General features: G+C 50.4%; 1 protein-coding gene across 3 annotated transcripts in view; it reads left to right on the top strand.

The window, feature by feature from the left end:
• The window catches only part of DYNC2H1 (dynein cytoplasmic 2 heavy chain 1), an 852,364-nt gene that overhangs the window by 9,252 nt on the left and 822,997 nt on the right, over positions 1-20,115 (top strand). For all 3 annotated transcript variants that reach the window (XM_075337457.1, XM_075337458.1, XM_075337455.1), the window contains exons 3-5: positions 9,818-9,956; positions 10,084-10,202; positions 12,062-12,206. In XM_075337457.1, coding sequence (XP_075193572.1) covers positions 9,818-9,956; positions 10,084-10,202; positions 12,062-12,206 — 403 coding nt within the window. The remainder of the gene's footprint in view (positions 1-9,817; positions 9,957-10,083; positions 10,203-12,061; positions 12,207-20,115) is intronic.

Genomic DNA, 20,115 nt, shown 5'->3' with positions numbered 1-20,115 from the left:
ACTGTTGCTTTACCACCTACCCCACGGACACAAACTTTTTTTCCCCTTTCCAACACGCCTGTTCCCCTTTCCACCAGCATCTGGCCTTTTGCCACTCATTTTGTTTGTGGACAAATTGGACACTGTTTGTTGCACTTAAAACTGCGTAGCAGAAATGGAGAGGTGGTATAGAATGCAGAGGTGGTGTAGCTGTGTTGTCAGCAGAGGAACGTCACTTACTATCCCAGACAATAATACTATGTCCCAAAGAATTGCCTGAGCTGATATAGTCAGACGCTGTTTTAAACCCCAGCACAGCGCTGGCACAGACCTGCCTAGCAAAAATGGCTATGAACTGCTCTTATCTAGCCCTGAAAAGGGCTGAAATTACAAGTAGTCCCTAATCCCTAAACCGATGTGTAGATTGCACTGCATAAGTGTATAGCGCCCACAGCAGCAGCAGCGGGAGCGGTGACTGTCACACACCCGCAGCAGTGAGATAATGGCGGCGATGGGGAAAATGGCCGGGTCTTATAGGGCAAGGACATGTGACATGCACAGCCAATGACACATGCCCTTGCTTGTCTTGCAAAATTCCACTTTGCTGTGTGTGTGTCTGTGATTGGCTGACAGCCTGGCCCGCCCCACTGTACACGCGGTTAGGAAAAAAAAAGTCGATCGCCATTCTTTCAGCACTCAGCAGCAGCACTGATCTAAACCCCGTCCCCCCCCGCACACTATACACTGAATTTTGATATCATTAGTGGTAGTGACTGACAGTGTTACAGTGAGAAGCCAGCTAGTAACTAGCTACGCTTTTGGTGATCGAATCGTTATCGAACGGTAACTCGAACGGTCGAACGTGAAGCAAGTTCGTCGAATGACTCGAACACCGCCCAAAATCACTCGAATTTGAAATTGGCGAACCGTTCGATTCGAACATCGCTCATCTCTACTCCATAGCTGTTCCTATAACATCAAAATAACTGGTCGGGCTCAGAAATACCCATTTGTCATTTTTTTATACACATTCCCAGGCTGCCACAATAGCTCGGTGCCTGAGTGTACAGACAGAATGGTGCCTGGATTGGCCTGCCACAAATCACATTTAGGTTCGCTGTGTGGTAAGGAACGTGTTGGTGAGAAATCGGGGCTGAGTGGGCAAAAACGTGATTTCTTCGGCGCTCCATTGGGAGACCCAGACGATTGGGTGTATAGTACTGCCTCCGGAGGCCACACAAAGCATTACACTAAAAAGTGTAAAGGCCCCTCCCCTTCTGGCTATACACCCCCAGTGGGATCACTGGCTCACCAGTTTTTCTGCTTTGTGCGAAGGAGGTCAGACATCCACGCATAGCTCCACTGTTTTTAGTCAGCAGCAGCTGCTGACTATGTCGGATGGAAGAAAAGTGGGCCCATATGGGGCCCCCAGCATGCTCCCTTCTCACCCCACTTTTGTCGGGTGTTTGTTAAGGTTGAGGTACCCATTGCGGGTACGGAGGCTGGAGCCCACATGCTGTTTTCCTTCCCCATCCCCCCTCAGGGCTCTGGGTGAAGTGGGATCTTACAGGTCTCCAGGCACTGAGACCGGGCTCCATCCACAGACCCAGAGAACCTGCTGGATATGGAGCTGAGTATCGTCAGGGACAGGGCCCTGCTACATGAAGGTACTCTGTGTCCCCGTACACATCGCGCACACACACACCAGCATTGCTGGGAGTGCTAGTGCGCCGGGGACAACAGCGCGGAGCGCTCGTGCTATTATTCACGGCAGCTTTGCTGTGTGAATTTATGTATTGGGAACTGCCGCGCCGGGCCGCTGCTAGGTGTTTTTACACTGTGGCGCGGCTGGGACTTGTGGTGCGCCGGGGACTCCGCGATGGCCGTGCACATAGGACGGCCGCGCTTATTACTCGAGTCCCCGGCTTTGCGGCCTAGTTTTCGTTTCGTTCCCGCCCCCAGCCCTGCCAGTCAGGGGAGAGGCGGGACGCTGTACAGAAAGTCAGCGCCGAGGGCTGGAGTCTGCTTTGCATTCTCCAGCCCCCTTCACTGGACACAGTGGGACGCCGGTTTCCCGCTCTTGCCTGGGGCACGCCCACGGCCCGCCCCTCGTCACACGAGCTGGAGAAGGACGCCGGCAGCCATTCCTGCAGTCCGAGCTGGCAGCCAGTCACAGGACTCTGGCGACCACACACCCGCCTATAGGCGGGCGGTAAGCAGCACCTGAAGTGCTGACCCCACTAAATACCGTTGTGTCCATTTGTATTTTATGCTTACACTGCACTGTAGGTCGCTATTTTTGGCTATATGCCCTCTTAGATGGCGAGACAACAGCAGCAAAAAAAAAAAAAAGCAAGGGTGCTAAAGCACAGGCTTTCTATGCTGCTTGTATTGCATGTGCTGAAGTGTTCATTTGTACTTATGCTTGTATGCTATACATTGCACTGTACGGTCGCTATTCTTGGCTATATTCTCCTAGAATGGCTAGACTACAGCAGCAAAAAAAGCAAAGGTGCTAAGGCACAGTTTTTCTAGGCTGCTTGTATTGCATGTGCTGAAGTGTTCATTTGTACTTATGCTTGTATGCTATACATTGCACTGTACGGTCGCTATTCTTGGCTATATTCTCCTAGATGGCTAGTCTACAGCAGCAAAAAAGCAAGGGTGCCAAGGCACAGGCTTTCTAAGCTGCTCATATTGCATGTGCTGAAGTGCTCATTTGTACTTTATGCTTGTATGCTATACATTGCACTGTACGGTCGCTATTCTTGGCTATATGCTCCTAGATGGCTAGACTACAGCAGCAAAAAAGCAAAGGTGCTAAGGCACAGGCTTTCTAAGCTGCTCATATTGCATGTGCTGAAGTGCTCATTTGTACTTTATGCTTGTATGCTATACATTGCACTGTACGGTCGCTATTCTCGGCTATATGCTCCTAGATGGCTAGACTACAGCAGCAAAAAAGCAACACAGGCTTTCTATGCTGCTTTTACTGCATGTGATACTGTTCCACCGGCAGGTTCCACTGACCCCCGTTGTGGGCAATGCTCCCCTGTAGCACTTGGTCAGCCGGGGTCTCTACTAGAGGTGGCCAAAGGAACCACCTGTGAACCCTGTCCATGGACAGGGACGGTGTTGCAGTTTCGGCTGATAGATTGTCATGGGATAGTGACTTGCAGTCCAGACAGGCCATGGGCAATCTTGATCATTGCTCCCTGGCCACCCTCATTTGGAACAAAATCAGTGCTCCGGGGGGGTCCCAGGCATTCCAGGGTGAAGGCTCTGACACGGACGACAGTCCCAGACAGCCTAAGCGAGCTCGCTGGGAGCGGCACTCGGCCTCATCACTAGTCAGGGTCACAGCAGAGGACTCTCTGTATGATGAGGCAGACGTAGCTGATCAGGACTTTGATCCTGACACCGCTCTCAATCCGGATACACCGGATGGTGACGCCATGGTGACTGATCTTATAGCGTCCAACAATGGCATGTTGGATATCTCTCCCCCAGCTCCTTCAGTGGAGGAGTCAGCTTCCCAGCAGGAGAAATCCCATTTCAGTATCTCAAGCGTACATTGAGTACTTTTCTGGCCACGCTGACTTCAGAGAAGCAGTGCAGAATCACCACGCTTACCAGATAAGCGTTTCTCCAAATGTATTAAGGATACATGTTATCCCTTTCCCCCTGACGTGGTCAGGCGCTGGACCCAGGGTCCAAAGGTGGATTCTCCAATCTCCAGGCTTGCGGCTAGATCCATAGTTGCAGTGGAGATGGGACTTCACTTAAAGATGCCATTGACAGACAGATGGACCTCTGGTTGAAATCTGTCTATGAAGCTATCGGCGTGTCGGTTGCTCCGGCATTCGCAGCCGTATGGGCACTCTAAGCTATGTCAGCTGGTCTTGCGCAGCTGGTCTTGAGCACAGGTACATCTGTGCCGCAGGTAGCGTCCTTATCCTCGCAATGTCTGCATTGCGACTTACCCTATTAATGCTGTCCGAGAGAGACAGTCGAGGTTTCGGTCCTTCCCAGGCTCGGGCAGGTCCAAATTGTCCTAGTCCAAAAGGGCTCAAAAGGCTCAGAGGGGCTCAGATTCCAGGCGGGCTCAATCACGCCCAAGGAAGGCAGCCAGAGGAACCGCTTCCAAGGCGGTCTCCTCATGACTTTAAGCTCTCTCTCTCCGCATCCGCGGTTGGTGGCAGACTCTCTCGCCTTGGCGACATTTAGCTGCCACAGGTCACAGACCGGTGGGTGAGAGACATTGTGTCTCACGTGTACAGGATAGAGTTCTGTTCTCGGCCTCCGGCTCGATTCTTCAGAACTTCCCCACCTACCCACCGAGCCGATGCTCTTCTGCAGGCAGAAGGAGTGGTAATTCCTGTTCCTCTTCAGGAACAAGACACGGTTTTTCCTCCAATCTGATTGTGGGGGACCTAAAACTGCTCAACAAGCACGTGAAGGCCAGGCGGTTCCGGATGGCATCCCTCCGCTCCATCATTGCCTCAATGTCTCAAGGAGATTTCCTAGCATCAATAGACACAGGATGCTTATCTCCACGTGCCGATTGCTCCAGAGCACCAACGTTTGCTACGTTTCGTTATTGAAGACGAGCATCTTCAGTTCGTAACCCTGCCCTTCGGTCTGGCGACAGCCCTACGGGTTTTCACCAAGTTCAGGGCAGCAGTGGGAGCAGTCCTGCACTCTCAGGGTCACTCGGTGATCCTTCCTTGGACGGTCGACTGGTCAAGGCACCCTCTCAAGAGGCATGCCAACACAGCCTGAGCGTAGCGCTGGAGACTCTCCAGAGTTTCGGGTGGATCATCAACTTCTCAATGTTAAATCTGACACCGACCCAATCGCTGACATATCTGGGCATGGAGTGTCACGCTCCCTCAGCGTTAGTGAAGCTTCCGCTGGACACGTTCACTACAGACGGGGGTGCAGTCTCTCCTTCACGGCCAGTCACACCCCTTAACACGACTCATGCAGAGGCAGTCACTTTCGCGCAGTTTCATCTGCGTCCACTCCAATGTGGCATTCTTTGCCAATGGGATGGGAAGTCGACGTCCCTAGAAGGAACGTCCCCCTTCTCAGACGGTCAAGGACTCTCTTCAGAGGAGTCCATCCTTCAAATCAATGTGCTGGAAATCTGGGCAGTGTATCTTGCCCTGCAAGCCTTCCAGCCGTGGCTGGAAAGCACACACATCCGAATTCAGTCGGACAACTCCACAGCGGTGGCATACATCTACCACCAAGGCGGAACACGCAGTCGGCAAGCCTCCCAGGAAGTCCGGCGGAGTCTGATGGGGGTGGAAGACAGAGCATCCACCATATCCGCAGTTCACATCCCGGGCGCAGAAAACTGGGAAGCAGACTTCCTCAGTTGCCAGGGTATGGACGCAGGGGAAGGGTATCTTCACCCGGACGGTTTTTCAGGAAATCTGTCAACGCTGGGGGATGCTGAACGTCGACCTAATAGCGTCTCGGCACAACAACAAGGTTCCGATTTTCATGGCGCGGTATCACGATCAAAGAGCTCTGGCGGCAGACGCCTTAGTTCAGGTTTGGTCGCAGTTCCAGCTACCTATGTGTTTCCCCCTCTGACACTGCTGCCCAGAGGGCTACGCAACATCAGGTCCGTTTGCCGCCGCGCCATCCTCATCGCCACAGACTGGCCGAGGAGGTCGTAGTCCCCGGATCTGTGGCATCTCACGGTCTGCCAACCGTGGGCACTACCAGCCCGGCCAGACTTACTGTCCCAAGGGCCGTTTTTTCCATCTGAATTCTACGGCCCTGAACCTGACGGTATGGCCTTTGAGTCCTGAATCCTAGCGTCTTCAGGATTATCTCAGGACGTCATTGCCACCATGAGACAGACTAGAAAACCGACGTCTGCCAAGATTTACCACAGGATGTGGAGGATATTCTTCTCTTAATGCTCTGCTCAGGGAGTGTCTCCCTGCCCATTTGCATTCCCTACTTTTCCTTCCTTCCTGCAATCTGGTTTGGAAAAAGGTTGTCACTCGGCTCCCTCAAAGGACAAGTCTCAGCGCTATCTGTATTCTTCAGAAGCGCCTAGCACCACTTCCTCAGGTACACACGTTCCTGCAGGAGGTTTGTCACATTGTCCCTCTGTACAAACGGCCGTTGGACCCATGGGATCTGAACAGGGTACTAATTGCTCTCCAGAAGCCGCCCTTCGAGCCTCTGAGAGATGTTTCACTCTCTCGACTTTCCCAGAAAGAGGCCTTTCTGGTAGCGGTCACGTCTCTTAGGAGAGTGTCCGAGCTAGCAGCGCTGTCATCCAAAAGCTTCCTTCCTGGTGTTTCACCAAGGCAAGGCAGTGCTGCGCCCGATTCCGGAGTTCTCCCTAAGGTGGTATCCCCCTTTCATCTCAATCAGGATATCTCCTTACCTTCCTTTTGCCTCATCCATTTCATCGATATGAAATGGATTTGCATTTGTTGGATCTGGTGAGAGCACTCAGAATCTACATTTCCCGCACGGCGCCTCTGCGCCGCTCGGATGCACTCTCTGTGCTTGTCGCTAATCAGCGTAAAGAGTCGCAGGCTTCCAAATCCACCCTGGCTCGATGGATCAAGGAACCAATTCTTGAAGCCTACTGTTCTGCTGGGCTTCCGGTTCCATCAGGGCTGAAAGCCCATTTTACCAGAGCCGTGGGTGCGCCCTAGGCATTACGGCACCAGGCTACGGCTCAGCAGGTGTGCCAGGCAGCTACCTGGTCGAGTCTGCACACTTTCACCAAGCATTGTCAGGTGCATACCTACGCTTAGGCGGATGCCAGCTTAGGTAGAAGAGTCCTGCAGGCGGCGGTTGCCTCCTTGTAGGGAAGGGCTGTTTTACAGCTCTAACATGAGGTATTTCTTTACCCACCCAGGGACAGCTTTTGGACGTCCCAATCGTCTGGGTCTCCCAATGGAGCGCCGAAGAAGAAGGGAATTTTGTTACTTACCGTAAATTCCTTTTCTTCTAGCTCCTATTGGGAGACCCAGCACCCGCCCTGTTGTCCTTCGGGATTTTTGGTTGTTTTTCGGGTACACATGTTGTTCATGTTGAATGGTTTTCAGTTCTCCGATGTTACTTCGGAGTGAATTTGTTTAAACCAGTTATTGGCTTTCCTCCTTGCTTTTGCACTAAAACTGGTGAGCCAGTGATCCCACTGGGGGTGTATAGCCAGAAGGGGAGGGGCCTTTACACTTTTTAGTGTAATGCTTTGTGTGGCCTCCGGAGGCAGTACTATACACCCAATCGTCTGGGTCTCCCAATAGGAGCTAGAAGAAAAGGAATTTACGGTAAGTAACAAAATTCCCTTCTTTTAGCTGTTGCAAGAATTGTCACACTGGCGTATAGCATCCGATGATTCACGCGAGAGAATCAGAAGCATTAAACAAATGATACTCTGCTCACACTCTGTTAGGATCGTGATCCGAGCGTCGTTTATTGTGATCATTCTCTCACATGTCACATCACAGGTGAGAAAACGGAGAATTTAATTTCTCCATCTTCTCCATTATTTGTCATTCGAGTACAGTCCAATGTTTTGTACACACCCATACACTTCTATGGGTGTATGTGATCCGAGATACGCTGCCACTCTTATCAAGCACTGATTGTACTCTCATGCCGATCCGGCCTGAGAAATAGATGCAGATTGGCACTGCTCCATCGTATAACATTGGGCTGAGTGCTCTCCTATAAACATCAGGTAGCACTCAGCCGTTTTAGACATTCATGTGAGCGAGCCCTAAATGGCATTCCCATGTTAGTAGGTAAAACTTGCTGATGCTTGTGAATTTAACAGCTGAAACGCCTACCGATCTGGGTGAGGCTTTAAAATGCGACAGGACTGAAGATAGATGAAACTTTTGTAGAGACTGACACTGCAAACCGCAGTGACAAGGAATCCCTAGCAATATACATCTGTCAACAGCTCCGGCGGAGTCTGCATGTAACAGCGTGCGGAACGGATCAGCACGACTCCCTTCACTGCTTATATCCATCCACCGCAGGAGCTGTGAGCAGATGATTGGTGACGGTTTGACTGTCCACACCACCACCAATCTGATTTTAATCATCTACTCTAAAAATAGGTCTACAGTATCATTAGCCGGACATCTCCTTTAAAGCACCAATCCAGCGTTTTTTTTTTATTTTCATTTCACTGGAGTGGTTCTTTAAGTTCCCTGGCCCCTGCCTTACGGTATATTCGCCCTCCACCATCTTCATCTGTTGTCACCGCCTCTCTGGTCGGTCTGCTGTAATTTGTGGCCTTGCTGGCAACTCCAATGTTTCATAGAGCCGCTGGAGCTCACAACTCAATACAAATCTATGAGAGCCTCATTCTGGCCTTGTTCTGGTTCTCATAGCAATGCATTGAGAGTGACTTAACTTATCACTGTCTAGAAATCTGACGTTAAGCCGCTTTCACACTGCGTTCCGATCTCTGTTTAGTGGTCCCGTCGGGGCTTCTGACCGAAACCCCGCAAAACTGGTTTCAGACCTATGCACCGACGGGGCCATTGACTATAATGCTGCAGACTTGAGTCACCGTGTGCGCTGTCATGCACCATTTTCGGAAGTATACGCTTACTGGAGACGGACACCCAGACACAGTATACTACGTCTCGGTGTCCATCTCCAGTCAGCGTATACCCCGAAAATTATATTATTATAATGAATTATGAATGAAAATGACTATCAATGATGATAGTTAACGGACCCGTCAGCGCATACATCCAAAACCAGTTTTGCGGGGGGGTTCAGACGGAAGCCCTGACGGGACAACTGAACAGAGATCGAAACGCAGTGTGAAAGGCCCCTTACAGTCAGAAGATGGCACTATGGGACAGGAGGGACACCTAAAAGGTGAAGGTGCTGGATGGGGAGTACAAGACCGGGGGCAGGAGACTTAAGGGGGCTTTAAACGCTACGATATCGTTAATGTTTTATCGTCGGGGTCACGTCGTTAGTGATGCACATCCGGTGTCAGTAACGTTATCGCAGCGTGTGACACTTACGTGCGATCTAAAACGATCGCAAAAGTGACAAAAATTGTTTGCCGTGGAGAGGTCGTCCTAAAACCAAAAATCGTTCACCTCTCCTTAGCGATGTTGTTTGTCGTTCCTGCGGCAGCACACATCGCTGTGTGTGACACCGCAGGAGCGAGGAACATTACCTTACCTGCCTCCACCGGCAATGCGGAAGGAAGGAATTAGGCGGGATGTTTACGTCCCACTCATCTCCGCCCCTCCGCTTTGATTGGCCGGCCGCTTAGTGACGTCGCGGTGACGTTGCTGTGACGCCGAACGCACCTTCCCCTTGAGGGAGTGATTGTTCGCCGATCACAGCGACGCCGCCGACCAGGTAAGTGCATGTGACGCTGCCGTAACGATAATGTTCACTACGGCAGCAATCACACGATATTGCATGTGCGATGGGGGCGGGTGCTTTTGCGCTCGATATTGCTAGCAATTGCTAGCGATATCGTAACGTGTAAAGCCCCCTTTAGATTTAGAGCACCACTCCAGCGGTGAACATACGCTGGAGTGGTGCTTTAAAACCTCTCATCTGATTACTGCTACATGAACACCGACTGACTTATTTACACCGTTTCTACTTTGCCCTGCGAGTTGCGGCATTTCATACTTTGACCTGCCGGCCGTGGACTGGTGTCTCTAGTACAATTAGTCCAAGAGGCAGGTCCCCGCCGGCTTCTCCTTTCCCTGCCCCCACCCCCTCATATTGACAGGTCTTTCTCTATAAACAACATCAGATAATAATGGAAATAATAATTTTTTTTGTTCTTTAATTTATTAAGGATGAGAAATGGAGTAAGGAGTTTGACCCTAAACTTCAGACATTGCTTAGTGACTTGGAGGCCGGGCTGGGCAGTGTGCTGCGGAGGACGGTTACCAGCCGAGGCAGCGCCAGGACTGCAGGAGATGACGACCTGCAAGGTGGGTGGTCATTATATAAAAATACATGTATAAGCTAGGCGAGTGAAAATGTGCAGTGTTTTCTTCTCTGATGAACTATTTTGTTGAAGTGAACATAAACTATAAAACACTTTACTCTGTTCTTCAGGAATTCTAACTCCATCGGATGAATTTCAGTTCTGGGCAGAAATTGCAGAAAGTCGGAGTAAAGCTGGTGTCAGGGAGAGAGCGGCTCATTTCCTTGGTTTGTTTCAAGCCGTTGAAAAGGTGGGAATACGTTCTTCTATTATTTTGTAACTTCTGACATTCGATAAGCCAGTAACACCTCAGCCCGGCATCCACAGTCCTCTTTATATTGGTTGTTACCTGGATGTTTCCTCTATATCTTTTGGAAGCTGATAGTCATTTTTATCTCTTTTATCAATTCTCAAAGGATTTTTTTAGATTTTTCTCCCATTAGTTAGTGAGATAAAAATAAAGTTTACTAATCTTCTTAAAAAATAAATAAAAATTAAATAAATAAAAAGTTAAGCACCCAAAAATGTTAAATATCCTAATTCTTTCAGGGATTGGATTTTGTGTTTTGGTAAGCAGGGCGCCCATGACTGCCATCTTAGTACCACCTATGAAGCCTAGCCACAGACTGAGCATCATAGGAGACCTTGCTTTTCATTTATATACTTCAGTATTGCAGTATATAGAATAAATGATCAAGGTTTTTTAGGTTCAGGTGCCCTTTTAGGACTCAAAAAAACACTGAAAATGGAAAAAATTTATAAAAATTCAAATGGCCCCTGTGTTTGACATCTGTAAAAGACTGATCTATAATAATATAAGATTACTTCATTTATACAGTGCACACAGTAAAGAATGCAAATCTAAATGACTACTACAACTAACAAGATGCTATCAAGCAGCGCAATTTAGTCCGATTTGTGGCCAGCATTCACTGCTGTGCTGGGTTTACATGAAATCCACAGCTACCCCTAATTACAACCGCCAGCTACTCTTCTGCTAAAGGCCACGTATCACTCAGCGACATCGCTGCTGAGTCACGGTTTTGGTGACGTAACAGCGATCTTGCTAGCGATCTCGCTGTGTGTGACATCCAGCAACGACCTGGCCCCTGCTGTAAGGTCGCCGGTCATTGCTGAATGTCCTGGACCATTTTCTTCAAAGGCGATGTCCTGCTTGGCAGGACGCATCGCTATGTTTGACACTGTGTGACAGGGTCCCAATGACAGCAGAGATCGTTATACAGGTCGCTACTGCGACCTGTATGGTTACTGAGTCGTTGGTAAGGTCTGACTGTGTGACATTTCACCAGCGACCTCCCAGCGACTTATCAGCAATCCTTATCAGGTCGCATCGTTTTCGGGATCGCTGGTAAGTCGCTAAATGTGATGGGGGCTTTAGGCCTAAGACACACGGCGAGAAAATCGGAGCAAGTGGGACGCAATAAAACATCGCATTCCACTCGGACCAATATTAGCCTATGTGCCAGCACCCATGAGCGATTATTTTCTCATCCCTACTCGGACTGCGAAAACAATCGCAGCATGCTGCGGGTGCAATGTGAGACTCTCTCTCTCGCACCCATTCAACTGTATGGGGCAAGAGAAAAATCGACCTGCACTCGCAGTACACCGGTGTACCGCGAGTGCAGTGCGAGAATGGCAATAGCTGGCTACGGAGGAGAGAGGGAGATAAATCACTCCCCTCCGCAGCGCCCGCCCCACCTCAGAGTCGGCCCGCCACCCGCAGCTGAGGTCCGCTCGCACAGTCGGACCTCAGTCGCAGGGACACTCCCTTGACACTCAGCTCTGTTGTACTGCCAGAGTGAGCCGAGTGTCATGCGAGGGGATCGCAGTAATCCCCGTGTGGCCCCAGCCGAGTCTGTCTGCCAGACCTCCAATATTATCGCCCCCGTTGTCACACTCTTAAGCACTATGGGATCCTTGATTTGATGGCTGTTGTGAGGCCTCGTCCTATTGCACCTTACTCAGGCCCATCGTTATCTGTAATGGGTGTCTGTGTTCAGAATAGCAGCACTTTATATGATTTTATCACAATGTGGTATAATAACTACTGTTTGCAGGTCTCTAATTCTTCTGATGTATTCACAGTATTACAACAGCTTGGACGCTCTGCCTTTGGCTGAACTTGTGGAACTTGTAGAAACCACCAAGGAAGTGGTGGATGATGTGTGGAGGCAGACGGAGCACGACCCCTACCCTGAGCGACGCATGAAGCATTTACTGGACATCATAGGTAGGGTGATTGGGGCTGAATAACCTTAGTTGAGCAAAAAGATTTACATTCCCTGACTGCCAAAGCAGAGCCCTGCAAACCTACCTGTCAGCTTCCCCATACCCTCTTATTATTATTAGGCCTCCATGATGTCCTGTGTGCATCTTGCCGCAGCTGAGATATCACACTGCGCTCGCACAGAGCGGTCTGGGAAGCCGGCAGGAGGTTCACAGGGCTCCGGTCCGGCAGCCATGAAATCCCAGACGACTGTCATGTGAGTGTTTTTTCTCATCTCTAATCATTACGGTATATCTACTCATGTCATGAAGATAAAGTCAGCACAGGTTACTTGCACATGGCAAATGTTTCACTGCAATATTTTTGTCTGCTGATACCTCTGTGGAAAACGGGGCCTCTTCACTCAGCTGCATTTTAGCATTTTTTTGCTGAAATTGGGGCTGTTACTGTCAAGGGAGGAATTTGCGTTGAAGACTGCTAATGGAGCCTTTGTTTGTGATATCCAGAGACGGTGCCGTATTGGCTGTATATCAGTGCCTACATATCAATGTATATAAGACAAAGAACACAGACATGCTCTCTTTTCTGCCAGCGTCACCAACTGAACTAGTTTAATGAGATAGATCCAATTATACCGTAAGCATGAGTAACCTTGAAGCTAACAAGGAGTGCTTTTCACTCCCCAATATCTCACATCACATTGCCTGCCTCCCGTACTTTCATTCTATGTGAACTTTACTGATAACACTTTTTACAGCTTCACATTCTGGCTTCATCATCTTTGGTTAACTCCTTCATGATTATACAACTTTGAATTATACTATAGGTCTGTGCAATGGCTACATAGACAGACAGATAATTATACAACTACATCTACATTTTGATTATTTATATACACAGTTATTCTTATTACGTTTAAACAAACATACTACAGCTCAGGTGACCTCCACATGATAACTCTAGACCTCTAAAGGGGCATTTGGTGACTGATACCTTGCACAGTATATGTATACAAGGTCTTAAGTAATCAGAAGCCTCAAGATCTCTTTCATTTACTTGATCCATAGCATTGATAAGGTTAGGAAACACGGTGAACGTCCATACCATGATAAAGTCAATCATCCAGTGGTCACTGACTTTTTATCAAACCTTACATAAATCAGTAATACAAGCGAATATAAGAAAGTTTGTATTGTATCCTATCAGAGAAATATGTTTCTTCCTCCACCTTTGAGCCACTTCTTGTCTCCCCCCGGTCTCTTGAGCACCTTATTCTCTGTAAATAAAACAGCTCAAATCCATTTTGTTGAAAGCCAGTTGGACTGCCTGCTCAGTGAGGGGTCAGGGTACACCCCCTATTATACTCTATGAAAGAGGAGGAGTGAGGAGCAAAGAGACACTCTCTCCATCCAGCAGCTCAGAGAGAACTGAATATTAGAGATGGGGCCTGCAGAAGGCGAAACTGGTAAAAAATGCAGGATACGCTTCATCTAATGGGCAGAAATAGTATGTACATGAACAGGACGGCTGAAATGACAGGAGTTCTTCTAATTTATTGTGGGTTCTTCAGGTATCTGTTTTGTACTGTGTGCCACAGTGGTAATGTGGTTTTTGCACACTATTGCGACAGTTTTTGTACTTGGGCCTGACAAGATCTGTGTAATGGTTCATAACTTTAAATTAAAGGGTACTGTGGAAATACAAGGGTCAGTGGGTGCTCTTGTCCGCTGGCCTGGCTGTCCTCAGAAAAAAAACACACGGACCAGTACTCATCTCACTGAACACTTGCACTCCTCCCCCGTGGGCAGAACACTACTCAGACAACACAGGCTGAGGGAACCACACTTTGGTAAGAGTTTAGTGGTTCACCAACAGGAAAAAAACATATTGTACATTCCCATCAAGAAGACAAGATGGTACAAGTGACAGAGTCTCACCCTTCTGCTGGCCCACCAGGGATTATAATGTTTGTGACATCGGTGCTTCCAGGGCCAACTATCCCAGCCAGCGGCAACCAGATTTTGATGAACACCCACTGAGAGGAGATAAGGGCAAGCTTAGGAAGCTGACTGAGCACAGCAAGATATGTAGCCAGATGACCGAGTTGGCTGAACCTGAGTTCTCCAAGTGAATTTGCGGGTTCCGCTTTGGTCAGTAAAGCCGTTCTGTGATCTTTCAGCTGGAATCGTGGATCCTAAGCTGAAGTCCTGTAGTATGAATTAAGTGAAGCAGTTCTGTGATCCTCTAGCTGAAACCATGGATCTTAGGCTGAAGTCCTGTGGAATATGAATGAATCTTGAAGCAGTTCTGTGAACCTCCATCTGGACCTGTAGCTCCTAGGTTGAAGTCCTGTAGAATATGACTGGTGACAGGAGCAAGGCCCCTTTTTATTCCTCTCAGTTCTCATTTTACGATATTGGGTTATACATGATTGGTGGGAGATGGCTGTTCTCTCAATAGTCACTAGTTCAATCTGACTGCATCATTTTTTTATGAATTATGTAGTCAGAAGGGTTGAGGCAATCCACATTTACAGACAGCAGGGCTCCGGTCAGTTTGACATGAAACAATGGCTAACTTCTCTTGATTTACCGAACCATATGTCTGGCTTAATTAAGAACAGTTCACCTCCCCCCCACCACATACAAGTGGCCAGACGCTGAGTTCTCACTGGTACATGTCATTGAATTTATGCTGCACAATCTATGCTCTGTATGAGTCAGAGCCCGGCTACACGATTATAGACAGGTAGGTTTTTACCTGAAATGCTGTGGTGCTTGAGTTTGAGAGAAAACGTGGATTGAAGAGCAGTCTGGCGACTATAGGGAATCGGCTATTTGAATGCACTGACTCTCTAGCGAGCTCCTCATCCCCTACATTATCTCTGCAGGCACAGTTTTGTACATTTGGTAGCAGCTATGCTGAGTATTACAGTTTCTTACAGCTTTGTCCTATTCAAGTGTGTGGGGATAAGACGTAAAGCCAGTCGCAATGGCTGCAAAAAGAACGCAGCTGTGCCTGGGAAATGGTGAAGGTGGATGCAGCGATCGTCTACACACCATTGGTCCAATTTAATTGTTGATTGGTGATGGTCAGACCTTCACTGATAACATATTAAGTACCTAGCCTAAAGGCCGCTTTACACACTGCGATATCGTGACCGATATCGCTAGCGTGTGTACCCGCCCACAGTTTGTGCGACATGGGTAAATCGCAGCCCGTGGCGCACAACATCGCGCGGACCCGTCACACTACTTACCTGCCTAGCGACGTCGCTGTGACCGGCGAACCGCCTCCTTTCTAAGGGGGCGGTTCGTTAGCGTCACAGCGACGTCACAGCAGCGTCACTGAACCGCCGCCCAATAGAAGCGGAGGGACGGAGATGAACGGGACGTAATATCCCACCCACCTCCATCCTTCCTCATTGCTGGTGGACGCAGGTAAGGAGATATTTGTCGCTCCTGCGGTGTCACACATAGCGATGTGTGCTGCCGCAGCAATGAGGAACTACATCGCTAGCTGCAGCAGCAGCGATATTCGAGAATAGGGGTGCATGTCACCGATAAGCGACTTTGAACGTTTTTGCGACGATTCAAAATCGCTCATAGGTGTCACACGCATCGACATCGCTAAAGCGGCCGGATGTGCGTCACAAATAACGTGACCCCAACGAGATCGCTTGAGCGATGTCGCAGAGTGTAAAGCCACCTTTAGAATAAACCGGTTATATCCATGTCTCAGATATCTCTTAAAGAAAATTACTTTTATTTTGCCACCAAATATGGTTTCTTTTAAAGTATAAGTAACTCCTGGCTATTACTTCGGGATTTTTTATTTAATGTTGTATGTTCTAGCAGGTTCTGCATATGGTGCGCAGCGCTATTACCAAATTAGGGACAAGCTCTATAATTATCCTGGTTTTTGCTTTTTAGTTTTTTTTTCAATTACACAGGTGTGCAAGGGTAAAATTGTTTGAAAAGTTAGAGTGCGTGCCCACAATTAGTGTTCACCGCTTTTTGGGCCAAAACGCTGTGCTGTACAGTACAAGAACAGTGGATGGGAGTTCTAGAAATCCCATCCACTGTGTATATATTTCCTGCAGCGTAAACTGACCTGCGGTGCAGCTTTCCGAGCCACAGCATGTCAATTCTTTCCTGCGGAGTCGCAAGCGTTCTCTGCAGGGAGAACAGAAGAGAGAGACCGCAACTGTCCAAGCCTGGATCGTGGGTACAGGCAGCTGCGGTCTCCTGTGGAGGATAACCGTGGCCTTGCAGGTCAGTGTCGCGGGCGGGGAGGAGGGTGTCAGCACACCGCGCTCACCCCTTCTGCTCGGGTCCGGCTGCTCAGTGGTGGCTCGAGCCGTAGGCCGGATCCCGGGGGTTTCCTCGAGCGGCACTCCTCGCCCGTGAGTGAAAAGGGGGGGGTTGTTTGGGGTGTTGGGATAATGTCCGTGACGCCACCCACGGTTGTGGTGATGTGTAGCACCACCGCTGCTCTATGCGGGGATCCCGGGGATGGTGATGGGGAGCAGCCAGGTGTTGTGTTGCCCCTCCGTGGGTAGGGGTTGGTGATCCCGGGACCCGGTGATGGCTTGTGAGGTGCAGGGCCTGGTGGGCGCAGGGACACGGGGGGGCAGCGCTGTGCCTTGCGGCACTGTGGTACTCACTCAGCCTGAGACACGGACACAGTTTGTACGGTAAACCAACGGCTGGTAGGACGGTCCCACAGACGGCTGCTTTGCTTTCCCGGCAGGTGACGGTGATGTCCCTCTTCCTTGCACCTGTATGTACGGATGGTTGCGATGGGTCCCCACCGGTAACCCGCTCCCCGGCTTCAAGCTGGGCCGGAGGAGCACTACACTTTGCCCGCAGGCGCTGGCCCTCAGAGACTGGTGCCCTGGCGGTGGCGGTGCCTCTGTTGTACAGGTTGGACTGTTGCCTTCAATCGGGACTTGGTTGTTGGGGGAATCTACGTCCCCTTCACTGACGGATTCGGCAAATTTGGCGACTCCTAGCCTTGCCGGGGTCCGAGAGGCCCCTGCCCTGGTGCTGACTGTCCTTCGGAACACTGCTCCAGACCACCGGGCACACAGCCAACGGGGTCCTTCCAGGAACTTCCAAACGGTCCCCCTCCGGACAGTCACCGCCGTCGCTGACCTTGCTGTACTGGCCCTACACAAAGCTGGGCTCTCAGGCTTTCCTTTCTTCTTGTCACCTCACTTGCTTTCCTCCTTTACCACTTCTCTCTCTTTACTTTCACTTAGGTGTTTACACTTGCCCTCCCTGGGCTAATCTGCTGTTGACACAGGCTCACCCTGGGCTCATCTCGATGTTTACTCAAGCCCTGCCTGGGCTAATCTGCCTGGCACTTCCTGCCTCCAGAGCTGTGAGCTCCTTGGTGGGCGGAGCCAACCGCCTGGCCCACCCCCTGGTGTGCATCATCAGACTCCTGGAGGAAGGCAACAAGGATTTTTGGTTCAGCTTAGGTGTGCCTACCTGGGATGTGGGGTGTGGTGGTGTTGTGACCTGTGTCCCCTGGCTTGCCCAGGGCGACACATCAGGACCCGCCACGTCCAGGACGCAGTGAGTCCTGGTCATGGGCACGTAGCCGAAGAGGTGATTTTTCTATTCTTTCGATCTGAACTCAGTAAAAATATTGAAATAATTCCATCACGCATAGTTTTTCCACAAACACTGGCTCCGTAGTGCCAAAAAGCCACAGCTTTTTTTCACAGCTCGACTTAAATGATTTAGTCAGGGACTTTGACATTCCTAAATATTCTGCAGATCTTTCTTTATCGTTCCTATGGGAGAGCCAGACCATGGGTGTTTAGCTTCTGCCTCCGGAGGACACACAAAGTACTACACTTAAAAGTGTAGCTCCTCCCTCTGAGCTTATACACCCCCTGGAGAACCAGATCTAGCCAGTTTATCGCTTTGTGTTCAGGAGGCATACATCCACACATGCATTCTCATCTGATTTCTTTGATTTTTGGAAAGAGTTTGAAGAAAAGCGGGTCCATGTCTGGACTCCCGGCATGTCCCTTCTCACCCCACTGTGTCGGTGGTGTTGTAAGGTTGATTCCTAGGCTGGAGCCTTACATGCCGTGCTCCTTCACCATCCCTCCTGGGCTCTGGCTTGAAGTGGGAGCCAGCACGGTCTCCATGCTTGGCAGGAGACCGGTCTCCATCCGCAGCCCTTCAGGACCCTGCTGGACTGGAGCACTCATCCCCAGGGACTTGGCCCTGCGTCTCAGCAAGCTAAGTACCTGAGACGTTTACTTTTCGGGGTCCCTGTACATTATTGTTGTGGGAGAGTGTGCTTATTGTGTTTTTTGACATTTCCGGCGGGTTCTCTAGCTGTCGCCTGAGAACCGCGCCGATGGTGCCTGCGCGCCAGCCGCGCCGCTCGAATTTAGGCCCCGGCTCCGCCGGAGGCCTAGTTTCGGTTTCACTGCCCTTGCATGTCACTCATGCAGAGGGACAGGCTCGGCTCCGCCCGGCGGCCGTTCGGCACAGGGGAGGGACACTCCCCACTGCAGTGTGTGTCCCCTCCCCTGTAGGTCTCTACGGCCCTCCAGATCCCGCTCCTCAAGCAAGTCCCGCCCCCTCCCTTCGCTCCGGCGGCCATTTTTTCAGCGTTCTCTCTGCGATCAGTCACATTGCAGCGCTGGTCTGCAGCATCTCTGCTGAGGTGCTGTGCTTGGGGGTCTGGGCTTCGGGATCTGGAGGGCACACAACACCGCTCCAGCGGTCCGGTAAGCCACAACCGGTCTCCGGTTGTGGACCTCTGTTTATACTCTCTGGGGTTCATTCTCTGGCAGAGCCCCCACTCCAGCAGCATGTCTCACACGAGGAGCAAGGCTCCAAAGCTGTATTCAGTATGCACTGCATGTAAGCTCCTGCTGCCTGAACCGAGCATATTCCCACATTGTGATGCCTGCTCTAACCTGGCGGTGCTTCAGCCTGGAGTCTCACCCCCAGTGGTCTCTCAGGCTGCTCCTGCTCCTGTGGCTGAACCCCCGGCTTGGGTAGAATCCTTTTCTAGGTCTATCTCCCAGTCTTTTGCTGACTCCATGGGACTTCTGTCCAGGACTTTGCTGAACATGCATCAGCCCCCTTCACAGGGTGCCTCTGCTGCTAGGGGTCTCTCAGGACCGGAGCTCACAGAGGATTCATCTGGTCCCAGACCCCGTCCTCCTAAGAAGAGACGCAGGGTTCCCTCTCCTTCCCTCTGTGTTCTTTAACCACTCCAGTTTTCAGGCCGCTGTGACCAAGCCCAGGGCCTGTACTGACAAACGCTTCCCAAAGCGTGGTTCTGATGACCGCTTCCCCTTTCCACCTGAGGTGGTCAAAGAGTGGGCTCATTCCCCAAAGGTAGACCCTCCGGTGTCTAGGCTCTCAGCCCGGACCGTTGTGTCGGTGGCTGATGGCACCTCCCTTAAGGATTCCACTGACCGCCAGATTGACCTTCTGGCCAAATCCGTATATTAAGCGGCGGGGGCCTCGTTTTCCCCGACGTTTGCAGCAGTGTGGGCTCTCAAAGCCATCTCTGCTTCTCTAGAGGAGATGCATTGCCTCGCTAGGCAATCTATGCCCGAATTGGTTCCCTTAACTTCCCAAGCTTCAGCTTTTTCATCCTATGCCATGTCTGCCATGCTGGAGGCTTCTCACCGCACTGCGGTGGCTTCGGCTAATTCCCTCGCTATCCGCAGGATCTTGTGGCTTCGAGAGTGGAAGGCAGGTGCTTCTTCAAAGAAGTACCTTGCGGGGCTCCCTTTTGCTGGGTCCCGGCTGTTCGGAGAACAGCTGGATGAAATTATTAAGGAAGCTACTGGCGGGAAGAGTACTTCCATGCCACAAACCAAAACCAGGAAACCTGTCCAGGGTAGGAATCAGTCGAGGTTTCGTTC

This window comes from Anomaloglossus baeobatrachus, chromosome 2, assembly GCF_048569485.1.
Source record: "Anomaloglossus baeobatrachus isolate aAnoBae1 chromosome 2, aAnoBae1.hap1, whole genome shotgun sequence".
NCBI classification, from domain to species: domain Eukaryota; kingdom Metazoa; phylum Chordata; class Amphibia; order Anura; family Aromobatidae; genus Anomaloglossus; species Anomaloglossus baeobatrachus.
The sequence above is the reverse complement of the archived record's forward strand: the minus strand, read 5'-3'. Positions and strand labels throughout refer to the sequence as shown.